At 45.9% G+C, this 13,546-nt stretch overlaps 3 protein-coding genes across 3 annotated transcripts; all 3 read right to left on the bottom strand.

The window, feature by feature from the left end:
* Positions 1-1,254: 1,254 nt before the first annotated feature.
* On the bottom strand, positions 1,255-2,493 carry LOC125523316. The gene has a single exon (XM_048688364.1). The coding sequence runs from the start codon at positions 1,931-1,933 to the stop codon at positions 1,307-1,309; it is 627 nt and encodes a 208-aa protein (XP_048544321.1). The 5' UTR covers positions 1,934-2,493; the 3' UTR covers positions 1,255-1,306.
* A 144-nt stretch (positions 2,494-2,637) lies between these two features.
* Positions 2,638-5,903, bottom strand: LOC125523315 (probable cation transporter HKT9). The gene is made up of 3 exons (XM_048688363.1): positions 3,357-5,903; positions 3,047-3,277; positions 2,638-2,942 (listed from the first exon to the last, which is right to left on the bottom strand). Exons 1-3 carry the CDS (start codon positions 4,463-4,465, stop codon positions 2,756-2,758), a joined length of 1,527 nt encoding a protein of 508 aa, XP_048544320.1. The 5' UTR covers positions 4,466-5,903; the 3' UTR covers positions 2,638-2,755.
* Positions 5,904-7,317: 1,414 nt separating this feature from the next.
* LOC125523314 (cation transporter HKT1-like) lies at positions 7,318-9,617 on the bottom strand. The gene is made up of 3 exons (XM_048688362.1): positions 8,348-9,617; positions 7,993-8,220; positions 7,318-7,729 (listed from the first exon to the last, which is right to left on the bottom strand). Exons 1-3 carry the CDS (start codon positions 9,550-9,552, stop codon positions 7,528-7,530), a joined length of 1,635 nt encoding a protein of 544 aa, XP_048544319.1. The 5' UTR covers positions 9,553-9,617; the 3' UTR covers positions 7,318-7,527.
* Between the last annotated feature and the right edge of the window lie 3,929 nt (positions 9,618-13,546).

Below are 13,546 nucleotides of genomic sequence, written 5' to 3'. Positions count from 1 at the left end.
GATTGACGCAGACAATGGTGAATGGAATATGAATTTGATTAATGCAAATTTTGTGGAACCGGATGTTAGTGTAATATGCAGGATTCCGATTAGTAATTCAGCTGAGGATATTTGGGCTTGGCAACCAGAAAAACATGGTCATTTCACTGTGAAATCGGCATATAGAGTTCTTGTCTCTAAAAGTCGTCAAACTTACCAGCCCGGGTCTAGCATCAATCAGGAGAAGGTATGGAAGAAAATGTGGAAACTTGAGGTCCCTCCCAAGGTGAAGAATTTCTGGTGGCGTATTATCCATGACTTTATACCCTGTCGTGCCGTTTTGAAGCGACGACATATGAAACGTATTGATTTCTGTGACACTTGTGGTCAACAGAAAACTACAATGCATGCTATCTTTGATTGCACTTGGGCAAGGATCTTCTGGGAGCAGGTGAAGTCCCTAACTGGCATAAAAATTCCTGACCTACATCCACACTCTTGGATGTTCGATGTGGTGGATGGTACAAAGATACCCCAATCTGAAGCTTGTATAATTTTAAGTGGAGCATGGGCGATCTGGACTGAACGAAATGCAAGAAAGCATGGAGAGTCTGGGCGCTGTATCATGCAATCAGTAAGATGGGTGATAGACTCGGTAATGGACTCAACAAGTGCTGGAAAAGTAAGCAAGCCGAAGCAATCAAAACAAATAAAATGGAATCCACCTGATGAAGGCGTGATGAAGATTAATGTAGATGCATCCTTTGATGATGTTTCCTGTCAAGGTTCGACTGGGCTGGTTATTCGGGATAGGGAGGGTGCATTACTTCGTGCACAAGCCTTTGGTATAATTTTGCAGCTAGCTCACAGTCCATGGAAGCAGAAGCAATTTGAGATGGGGTTCGAATGGCTATTGAGAGAGGTTTCAGCAGAGTTGAGGTGGAAACTGATGCTCAAGCTATTGTTAAGTTGTGGGAGTCAGATACCTTCGATCGTTCGGAGATAACTGCCATTCTTCAAGAGATCAGGGAGCTTTCTGATCAATTTGAGAGTTTTAGGCTGAAATTCGTACGTAGAGAAGCTAATGAAGCGGTTCATTTATATGCGAAGCAGGCGACAAGTGTTAGGAGAAGATGTTTATGGCTTAATTACACTCCTGTTTTCCTAATGAACACGTTGTATCATGACTGTATGCCTGCTTAAGTAAGCAATAAAACTCTTTTATGTTGCAAAAAAAAAAAGACTGCACGCCGGAAGAACTTTCTTCTTCTCTTCCTCCTCGGACCACTTCACTTGAGCACACGTCCGTGGATATGCTACACATGCATCACTTGTACGTCTCCATGTCCCGTCGACGAGCCATCGCAATGAGCTGAGCTTGAGCACGCCATGCTTCTTGTCTTGCTTCCAGCAGCTCATGCGGGGACTTGGTCACGTCGGAGGGGTCGATGTAAGGGTCGTTGAACTGCACGGTGTCCACCATCCGCTCCACCTTCCGCCGGGCCTCTGCTCTGCTGCGCTCGATGTCACGCCGGCGGCTGGCCTCTTCTTCGGCGGCGGCAGGGCGAGCCCAAGCCTTGGCGAGGCGAGCATTCTCGATCAGTTCGCGCATGCTGATCGGCGGCTTCGGTTGCGTCGCGCTTGCCGGAGATTCGGCGACCTGGTTCTTGGGACTTTTCGGACCCTTGCCGCTGGTGGGACACGGAAGGTTGATCTCGGCGGCGACCGCGACGCGGAGCTCGCCGCCGGGGCAGACTCCGCGTACGCGCTTCGCCGGCGGCTGCGGCTGCGATCTGTCGCGCACGGACATGGGACGCTTCGGCCTCTTGGCAGCGGCGGGGTTCGCCATCAGGGCAGGGTTCACGCGCACACGGGAAGAGCACGAGTGAAGGTCGGCGGCGGCGGCGCTACGGCGCGGGGGCAGAGACGGCGGGAGCACCGTGGTGCCGCCCATGGTCACGGCCGTGGAATCGCGAGAGCAACAGATCAGACGCAGCGGGAGGGAGCAAGAGGACGCGGATCGTGATCCTGGGGCAAGAAGGCGAGCTCGCCGGATCGGAGGTCGGGAAGCGGGAGGGGCAAGAAAGGGTTGGAACCGGTGGTGTGGCGGCAAAGGAGTAGTAAACCGGATTCTCGATGGGGATTGAATCCGAGTTGGGCCCTGAGACGCGCTGTTGGGAACGCGCTTCGATTTTCTGCGATTTCGTCCAACAACAATTCGAAAGGGCTAAGCTTCTCCAAACTCAAAGCCCAAATTAAAATCTCGAAAGCCCGTCGCGGCCCAAACCGGACACACGGCCGCCGCAGCAGAGATGGCCGCCGGAGTCAACGCCGATGGTCCTGATCCGGCCGGCACAACAGCCTCCGCCCCCAGCCGCTGAAGACGGCGCCGACTCCGAGGACCACGTGGGCTGCGGCGACAAGCCCCGGTGGCATTCTCAGCCGTGGCCGGCGACGGGAGCCACCTCGAGCCGTTCGCTGGGAGCATGCCCGCTGCGGGAGGCGAAGGGAGAGCTCCGGCGTGTTGCGGGGCACCGGCAGCGATGTTACACGGCCTCGAGCTCGGAGGTAGCCCGCCGCTCGGTAACCTCCACCACCCTGTAACTGTAAGCGCCTGTATTTGTGGCTTTTGTATTTTGTGTACAGACTACAGAAGCATACATAATTGCACATACAGAAGCATTATTCAGGACCAATTTCTTGCGAATTTACACCAGGATTGAAGAGCACAACGAGGAAAAATGGCCGGGCAATCCGATGGCGTTGGCGCAACGGACTAGCTCCTCTGCCTGTGGAAGCATTTGAGCCTCCCGCAGAGCATCACCAGGACAAGAACCACCTTCCCCTGGTCGCTCCACCACCCGGAGAAGCTGTAGGGCATGTCCTGGCAGACGCTCTGCTTCTCCGCGTGCGGCAGCCTCGCGCAGCTGTAACCGGTGGACAGTCCTACGTTCCTGTACGCGCTGCACGCACGCGTGGAAATCGATTCAGTCACAACACAAGCAGTTCCTGAAGAATTATGAGAGCACTAAAGTTTCAGAAGATTTTCATATGTTCGGCTAGTTACCTTATGACCTCGAAGATCATGTTGAATGTGGAGAAATTGAGGGGGTCGGCGGAGAGCGATCTCCTCTCGGTGATGCAGGCCAGCATTATCAGCACTGCGGTGCAGGCTAGTGGTGAAAACAGCATTTTATTCAGCGACATTCTTCTCTTGTTTGCCCCATCCTTGTGTTCTGTGATGCCCCTCTCGGCACCTTCATGCAGTGAGAGAAATGATGTCGAGGCCGGGATGCACCTGAAAATGCACAGATACTTGTTGATTGTTCTTGTGGTTGTTTGCCTGCCAACAAGAACTTTGAGTGCGCGGAACTTACATCATGGCGATGAATAGTATTAAAACCGCAGGAGCGACGAGGGAGCAGTCAATGGAATTCTCCCCTGCCTGCCTTGTGTTCACCGCCATGAACAATGCGTTGGTGATCTTCTGATTGGGGGTCAGCCCCGCAAACACTGCGGATTCCCAGTTCAAGCAGCAGAAAAACGTGACGGGCACGGCTATGAGAGCAGCGACCGATGCTGCAAGGAATACTGTCTGCTTGTTAGGCAGCAAGTGGTTAGAACCCAAGGCCTTTGTGTTGTTCATCATGAACTCCAACTCTTCAGGTTTAGCTCTGGTTATTCTTAGTCCTCTCAGTGCCCATATCATCAGCCTCAGAAACACAGGAAGCAGGGTGTTGCCTGCAAGAATCTGGCCAGTGAGTAGCAGGAGGAGGCCCTGGTTTGAGGAAAAAACCGCCATGCTCTCGTTCGTCGGAATTAGCCCTCCGTTGGTGAAAGAAGAGACGGTGACTGATATCGAGAAGAGCATGGTATTGATACTTTTCCTTGTTAGCACATCTCTTGCAGTTGAAACATGTGCTACGTACAAGAACACCAATAGAGAACCTACAAGAAGAATCAAGACCATGTATGCCAACAGCACAAATCCTATGTATTTGCGGCAACTCTTCTTGAGGCTAGTGGTATTAATTGATGGTGTTGCCGGGATTGCCTCTTCTATCTGCGACTCATCTTGCACGGTAACCGATGTAACTCTACTATCTTCAGGGTCATGCTTGTTTTGCTTGCTCAACTCATGAATATGGCCAAGCAGGGAAACAAACATCTCACTTCCTAACAACATCAAGAGAGTTAGGATAACTACTTGAGAGGTAGAAAGATCCTCCATTTTGATGGTAGCTAATCCTGTAACTGTGACTGCAGATGTCGAAAGGAAAAATATATCGACATAGCGAGGACTGTAGTTAGGGTTGCTTGGCTTCAGGGCCATCAAGGCAGCAAAGCCAAGTACATCAATGACAACAAAATAGGACAAGTGAATCAAAAGTGGGCTAAGATGGAAAGCAATGAACTGAAAAATGAACACAGATGAATTGCTGATATGCCTTGCCGAACTAAGAAAAGTATGCAGCCGGACAGGCATTGGAGTTAGATAGATGGCAGTGTGCCTCTATATCTTTGATGTATGTGCCTTGATTCAGCAGGCAACTACAAGTACAAGTGAGCAATGGAAGTATATATACAGCCCGGTCAAAGTTAGTGGACAAGCAGACATGGACAATGCGGTTTGAGATGCCTTCCATATTTTCCTTTGGAAAAAAAGATACCTTTCAGAACTTAATGCTATGCATGCGGGCGTGCAGATCGAGCTTAGAAAAAGAACAGTTTGAATGCGTGGTAAATTTTTGTCCCACCATTTGCCAATTGTCATCTTTCTAACGTCAACCATGACCAGCTCACCAGAGTAGGCAAGTGAAAGTGTTGTTTACATAGAAGGCAATTTGCCAATTGCCATGCCACTAAGGCAACCTTGATCGGGTGGTGTAACAGCTCGTATGTTCTGGTTGTGGAATTTCCTGGAAGCTATGCTAAACTTTTTTTGGATGGATGTAAGAGCACCTCTGAATTTCGCGTTGTAAAGTGCAAACAAGAATGTGCATAGAGCGATTTTGGTACTTTACCTTTGGCTCTTTCCTTGAAGATGTCCAGCAATAATGAGTCAGAAAGTGATTGCAGCTGCTATGCTACAAGGACATAGAGCATGTTTAGCTGTAATGGAACTCATGGCTAGGAAGTATTCTATGCCATGCTTCAAGGGAAATGTACAGACACAAGTGGACAAGAACCTTTCTCAGTTAGTCCCTTTGTAGTCAGTTCCCTGCTGACCATGGTACATCACAAATCCAGGATACAGTTACATCTTGATTGGTCCTAAGCTGAGGAGGTAAGATGAGTCCCGAGGTTATTTTAGTGCATGCGGCTAGGATTTCTCTACTCAAATTGGTGCTCAAATGGAGAGTGTTGCTTGATTGGCATCTTGAGGTAAAACCTGTAAATGTTACTGACTGAAGATGCTAATGGATTCACCTCACTTTGGAAGAGGACCCCAGAGAAGGTTCACTGAACTCAATAGCTTACCCCTTTGCATGATTTGGCGTTTGTTGTGACTTTGGCTTATATGATGGCCTTTCGTGTTCTGTTTGTACAATTATTTCTTCAAGTGAATCATTTGTGCGGTACTCAGACTGGATAGCGCCTCAACAAAATATACCGAGGTATTGTTCATTATTTCCATGCAGACTTTAGGGTTCGATTCCATAATCAACTAACCTTTGTTCAAAGCCATCAAGGAAACAAAACCAAGTACGTCGATGAAAAAAAATTAGGACAAGTAAATCAAAAGCAAGCTAAGATCGAAAGCAATGGACTGAAAAATAAACACAGATGAGCTGATGATATGCAGCTGGCTAGGCATTGGAGTTAAATGGAGTGGTTCGAGCTCTTTATAGTGTATGTGCCTGGCATTTACAAGTGAAATTTTACCAATGGAGTATTGGAGTATATCATCAGTTCTTAAATTTTAATCTTCAGAAAAAGATACATTTCAGAATTTAATGTTATGTCTTAGGAGCATGCACCAACATGCTCAAATGCACGGTAAAGCAGCATAGAAAGAACAGTTTGCATGTGTACTAAAATTTTCTCTCACCATTTGCCAATTGTCATTTTTCGGGTAACCATGACCACGTCACCAGATTAGCCAAGTGAAGGCTTTGCTTCCAGACGAAGACAAATTGCCAATTGCCATCCCGCCAAGAGCAACCTCGACCAGGTCACCAGAGTAGACAAGTGAAAGTGTTACTTACATATATGTAGAGAAATAATGGCACAACATCTAATAAGTGCTACTGGTAGTGGAGTTTCCAAAAAGTTATGCCAAACTTTTATTTAATATTTAAATCGATATAAGAGCATCTCTGAATTTCACAATGCAGAAAAAAAAAGAATTTCACAATGCAAACAAGAATGTGCAGAAGATGATTATGGAACTCTGCAGTTGGTTCTTCCCTTGAAGATGCCCAGCAGTGATGGTCAGAAAAGCGATTGTGGTGCTATAAAATAAGATGATGACACGCTGCATGTTTAGCTGTGACCGAACTCATGGCCAGGAAGTGTTCTAATGCCATGCTTCAAGGGGCATGCATAGGCCACCAGTGGACAGGAAACTTCCCTCAGTTAGTCACTTTCTAGTCTGTTGCTTGCTAGCCATGGTACATCATAAATGAGGCATGCCGTTGTTACGTCTTGATTGATCCTGAGCTGAAGAGGTAAGATGAGTCCAAAGGCTATTCTTGCGGATACGACTGGGACTTCTAATAGGGCCGACATACTCAAATGATATTTTTTCGGATGGAAAGTCATTGCTCACTGAAAATCGAGGTAAACCTGTTATTGTTATTGATATGAAGATGCTAACGAGTAGTTACTTTGGAAGAAGACACCAGACAAGGTTCAGTGAACTCAATAACCCGCAACTGAATGGCTCTATCGCTTTGCATGATTTGTGTGTTCGCTATGACTTTGCCTTCCCTGGTGGCCTTCCGTGATCTGCGTGTACAATTATTTCTTCGCATGAATTGATCATCACATGTTCACGTCCCGAAGAAATTATGCGTTAGTGCAAAACTCAGACGTGTTAGCTGGATCTTCATGCTTGCTCTGCCTGTTGACTAGAATTGTGGAACACCTTTTGAAGATCTCAACAAAATATACCAAGGTATTGCTCATTATTTTAATTCAAACTTCAGGCTTTGAGTTTCGATAATTAAGTAACTTTTTTCTAGTTTCTCCCGGAACTTCTGTGTAGTATGTACTACAATGATAGAGCAACATTAGCTGTGCTTATAAATAGGGTGTCAAGGCCCACAAGTTTTTTCTATATTGTAAATTGTGTGAAGTAATAGTGTAATACTAACCCTGCCCTAACAATAAGAATAAGAATTCAATTGTCTTTCCGCTGCAACTCTACGGAACACACGTCAAGATGCCACACATTGATAGATAATTTCCATTGCATGCCCAACATCCACCAACATATTTTTTTTCATCCATTGATCCAGCTAGAAACCTGATTCATCTTGCAAGTACGCGACAGTTATACCAGTTTGGCACACTTGCCTTTGCAATTAGTCTTGGCCAACTGTATCATACTTTCCAGGATTTACCCGTGGACACTGCGAACACCTTAAGCCTTCCATAGAGCATGACCAAGACTAGCAGAAACTTTCCTCCGTCACTCCACCATCCAGAAAAGCTGTATGGCATGTCCTGGCAGATGATCTCTGGGTGCAGCTGATGCAGCCTAGAACAACTGTAACCAGTGGATAGCCCAACGTTGCCGTATGCACTGCAAAACAAAGCATACAAAATTAATTTCCTTATTACTGAAATGCATTCACGAGTTAGATTTTGCCATCTAAGTTAGTTTAGTGCCGTGTTTAGCTCTTGCAGACACAAAGTGCTCTGTTTATGAATTAACTTCATTCTTATGTTATGCTGCAATTGCCATTTATGTCTAGTCTACGGTACCATTGCCTTGCTAACTTTTCTCCATCTTTAGTTAGGGAGAGTGATGTAAGTTTTTTTTTATCACATGAAAGAATAACACACCTGATGACCTCAAATATCATGTTCAAGGTGGAGAAGTTGAGTGGATCGCTTCTGAGCCTTCTCCTTTCAATGATGCAGGCAACTATCACAAAGATGATGTTACACCCGAGCGGTGAGAATGCCAAATTCTGCACCAACAACCCTCTCTTGCCTTTCCCTTTCGTGTTCTCATTGGTGGTTTTAGTGTCTCCACTGGGTGGTGCAAATGTTGCTGATGATGGCAAATACCTGAGACCAAGAAGTAAATTACCGCACATGAATTTGAGATTCCAAAGCCAGTAAGTTGTACCTACTTATCAAATGATTCGAAATGAAACATCAAATTAAATGAAGTGCCATGCAGTAATGAACTTACATCATGCCGATGAATAATACTACAATGGCAGGGGACATGAGCGAGCAGTCAATGGAATTCTCCCCAGAGTGCCTCGCATTCACCACCATGAAGAATGCATTGACTGTCTTCTGATAAGAGCCGAGCCCATCAAACACTGAAGAGTTCCAGTCAACAGAGCAAAACAGCGTGACCCCAGCTGCTACAATGCCGATGACCGTCGAGGAGAGAAACACAGTCGGCAACCTAGGAAGCAAATTAGCAAAATGCACTTCCTCAGGGTTCTTGGTCATGAGCCTCAGCTCCTTCACCTTTGTGAGCTTCCCCAGGAACCATACCAGTAGCCTCAGGAAGAGAGGGAATAATGTGTTGCCTGCGAGCATCTGGCCACTGAGCAGCAACAAGAGGCCTGAATTCTTTGAGAAGATGACCATGTTCTCATTTGTGGGCACGAGTCCTGCATTCGCACAGGAGGCGACGGTGACTGATAGTGAGAAGAGCACGATGTTGATCCCTTTCTTGTTCAGTGGGGCACTTGCAGTTGGCACATGAGTTATATACAGAAAAACCAGCACAAAACCCAAGACATGGATCACGGCGAAGTACCCAAAGACCACATATCCTAAGCACTTGACAGACCTACTCCTCTTCAACTCTGTACATTTCTTTGGTGGAATTGCATGAGAAGCGTCTTCAAGCTGCGACTCATCACATAGTGCCATGCTGTTGGCCAAGTCTAGCACTTCAAGCTCGACCGGAACTGAGCTGATCTTCACGCTCGGAAGATCTTGCATGTCTTGATGGTTCACTCTAAGCATGAGGCCTAAGAGTGAAACAAAGATCTCCCCTCCTACAAGCATGAGCAGTGTTAGGACCACAATCTGAGAGCTCGAGAGGTCCTCCATCTTGACGGTGCTGAGGCCAGAAACTGTTAGAGCAGAGGTTGACAAGTACAACATGTCAATATAAGGAGGGCTGAACTCAGGATTGCTTGGTTTCAGCGATATCAAGAGGACTGAACCAAGTATAGCAATGGCAAGGAAGTAGGACAGTTGGATCCAGAATGGATGAACATGCAATGCGACGAATCGATAGATGAAAACTATCGAATCAATGACATATCTACTGATACGGCTGAAGCTATGCAGCTTGATATGGATGAAATCCTGGTAAAATCTTTTCACCCGACCCATGGTGCTATGTACGAGTGTGAGAAACAAATGCATATGTCTGTGACAAGATAGGTCTCATACTGGTGCTACTTATATGTGTGCACTGCATCATTGGCTTGGTACCATGAGCAGCTCAATCTAGTCCTAAGATTCTAGTTCTGGTTTAAATAATAATCATAGGTCGGCAAGCCCACTACAATCATTTTATTCTCAATCAATCAATACTATATTATTTCTTTGAGGTCTTTTCCAAGATAAACATTGTCACTCACAATCATACACTTAATTATGTGTGCCTTCATTCACAATAATGCATTCTTGTTTATTGGAGGTTGACGAAGCGTAATATCCACTAGCATTTCGAGTATGTCCCATGTGCAACTGCAGGAGTGTGTGGCCATACAGACCAATCAGGAGGAAGAACCTTCAATAATTGCAGGTAGTCTGTCCGTAGTCAGACTACGTCGTGCATGCCCCATGTTAGCAACTTCATGGTGTAGCAGACTAGGATCAAAGCATCTTCCATTTGCTTGGTCAAAGAGTGTAGGATATAGTAGAAGGATACATGCCAAGTTGCTGCTTTGCATAATTTGCACTAGGGTGTTCTTTCAGTTGAGCTCAGGGCAGCCGGCCGGTGAGTGATTCGTACGGTGCACATGCGTGTCCGCCTTCAATTCGCCGCTGCCAGGTCTCAGAAAATGTATCCATTGAGGCCCTTTTTATTTCTCTATTTTGGATATCACCACGCTCTGTAGTGCTCTGCTTTCAGTTTCTTGTATCAAACTGTGATGGTGGTTTTGGGTGTTGGTTTAGTAAGTTGCTTGAGATGGTTGCACATGTTTATTCGACTATTTCACGACATTACGACTTGAGCCTCCCTCTGCCAAGTTTTCTGTTAATTTTTTCTTCTTGGACGCAGATCCTGCAGGTACTGCACATGTTCTCAGGAAATTGTTCTGAAGTTGGATTGGTGATCATGCTGAGTGAAAAATCTCATTCTTCAGTTTATTCTATGATGGCGCTGATAAGTGCAGCTGTGGAAGGTTGCACTTGCATCCCACAGTACTTGGTATACCAGTCCTCAATCAAGTTGCTGTTGTTCATAGCAACACTCAGGAAGGTTAGGTTACATGGTACTGTATGAGCAGCGTAGCTTTTTTGTTACGTTACATTTCAACGAACGATTACATTTAAAAAGCAGGGCTGAACTCAGGACTGCTTGATTTCAGCGGCATCAAGAGGACTGAACCAAGTATAGCAATGGCAAGGAAGTAGGACAGTTGGATCCAGAAGGGATGAACCGACGAACCGATAGATAAAAACTATCGATATCGACGACATATCTACTGATGCGACCGAAGCTATGCAGCCTGATATGGATGAAGTCCTGGTAAAATCTTTTCAACCTTATGTGGATGCTGCCTGGTGGCTTTATTAATTTAAAGCCGGACGCTTCTAGCATCTTCGTTCCAAAAAAAAAACTTTTCACCCGACCCATGATATGATATGAGTGTGAGAAACAAATGCATACATCTGTGATAAAAATAGGCCTCATACTGGTGCTACTTATATGTGTGGACTGCGTCATTAGCTTGGTATCATGAGGAGAGCAATTTAATCCTATGATTCTTGTTCTGATTTAAAAATTAATCATAGGACGACACGTCCTCTGCAATCATGATTATTCTCAATCAATACATAGCATGTTATTTCTTTGAGGTATTTTCCTAGGAAACCGTTGTTACTCACAATCATACATTTAACTGTGTGTGCCTTGATTCACAATAATCAGAATAATGTGTTGACATTTATTGGATGTTGACGAAGTGTATTATCCACTAGCATTTCGGGTATGTCCCATGTGCAACTGCAGGAGTGTGTGGCCATACAGACCAATCAGGAGGGAGAACCTTCAATAATTGCAGGTAATCTGTCCTTAGTCAGACTACGTCGTGCATGCTCCATCATGCTGTAGTAGACTAGGATCAAAGCATCTTCTGTTTGCTGGTCAAAGAGAGTAGGAGATAGGAGTACAGGCTAAGTTGCTTCCTTGCATAATTTGCACTCGAGTGTTCTTTTGAGCCAAGGGCAGGCGGTCGGTGAAGGATTGGTACGGCGCTGCCTGGTCTCGGAAATATGTATCCATTGAGGCCCTTTTTATTTCTCTATTATTGGATACCACCATGCTCTGTAGTGCTCTCTTTTCAGTTTCTCATATCAAACTGTTAGGGCGTGTTTGGTTGCCGTTGTCAACAGTTCCTGCATCGCATGCACTTCTCAACCCAGTCTGGTTGAGTAAAAACAGGCCTAATACGCCATATGCAACTTGATTGGTTGCCTGCATCCCTAGTCCCTGCATTAGGTAATACGCAAGTGCACTTTGTTTGGTTGGCTGCATTGGCCCTAGCGGCACATGAACACGGCGTTTGGTTGCATACGGCATACATGTTGTGCTTACCTTATACCCTAGTTGGTGAGCTTACCCACAATGATCACACCTAGCACACCAACGCCACAACACAGCAATGGTGACGAACTGGGCGAAGATGATGAAGTTCTTCAGCTTTAGGCCGAACTGACGATCCACCTTAGGAGCTTCCACTTTGACAGCTCCAACCTTGGCACTGTCGATACTGCTGCCTCCGTGCTTTCGCACCCAGGCAGAGTAAGCTTGTTCTGCTGCCTGCTTAGTCTTGAACACTCTATAGTTCCTGTTGCTATACGATGCCACTTGTGCATTGGCTTCTTCCCATGAACTATAAACCTCTGGAACCTCACCAATGAACACGGCATACCACTTGCCCTAGCAATGCACAAGAGCAAGAGTTGAAGCAACAAATCAATGGAGCACACAAGTAGCAAGCAAAGTAGCACACAAACAACAATGGAGCAGAAGAGAAGAAGTAAAGCATGCATGATCATACGACATAGCAAGTTCTTCCTAGCACTACCTTGGTGTTAACCTACCACCACATCCAAAAGAGGGTGTCGTCCTACCACCGCAAGTTCACCGTCACCGTGAGGGGTTAGTATATACCACCTCACCAAAATATACAGACCATCAAATAGTTTTTGAGCCCTAGCTACACAAAATGTACGTCGTCATCGTCGTCGTCGTCGCCACCACCACCATCGCCGTCGGGATCATGCACGCTGATATGTCTCCAACGTATCTATAATTTTTGATTGTTCCATGCTATATTATATTCTGTTTTGGATATTATTGGGCTTTATTATATACTTTTATATTATTTTTGGGACTAACCTATTAACCGGAGGCCCAACCCAGAATTGCTGTTTTTTTTGCCTATTTTAGGGTTTCGCAGAAAAAGAATATCAAACGGAGTCCAAACAGAACGAAACCTTCGGGAACGTAATTTTCGGAACGAACATGATCCAGAGGACTTCGGACCCTACGTCAAGACATCAACCAGGAGGCCACGAGGTAGGGGGGCGCGCCTACCCCCCTGGGCGCGCCCTCCACCCTCGTGGGCCCCCTGTTGCTCCACCGACGTACTCCTTCCTCCTATATATACCTACGTACCCCCAAACTACCAGATACGGAGCCAAAACCCTAATTCCACCGCCGTAACTTTCTGTATCCACGAGATCCCATCTTGGGGCCTGTTCCGAAGCTCCGCCGAAGGGGGCATCGATCACGGAGGGCTTCTACATCAACACCATAGCCCTTCCGATGAAGTGTGAGTAGTTTACCTCAGACATACGGGTCCATAGTTATTAGCTAGATGGCTTCTTCTCTCTTTTTGGATCTCAATACAAAGTTCTCCCCCTCTCTTATGGAGATCTATTCGATGTAGTCTTCTTTTGCGGTGTGTTTGTTGAGACCGATGAATTGTGGGTTTATGATCAAGTTTATCTATGAACAATATTTGAATCTTCTCTGAATTCTTTTATGTATGATTGGTTATCTTTGCAAGTCTCTTCGAATTACCAGTTTGGTTTGGCCTACTAGATTGATCTTTCTTGCAATGGGAGAAGTGCTTATCTTTGGGTTCAATCTTGCGGTGTCCTTTCCCAATGACAGTAG

Source organism: Triticum urartu, chromosome 7, assembly GCF_003073215.2.
Source record: "Triticum urartu cultivar G1812 chromosome 7, Tu2.1, whole genome shotgun sequence".
Classification (NCBI taxonomy): Eukaryota; Viridiplantae; Streptophyta; class Magnoliopsida; order Poales; family Poaceae; genus Triticum; species Triticum urartu.
Note: the sequence above shows the minus strand (reverse complement) of the source record. Positions and strands in the feature narration are given on the sequence as shown.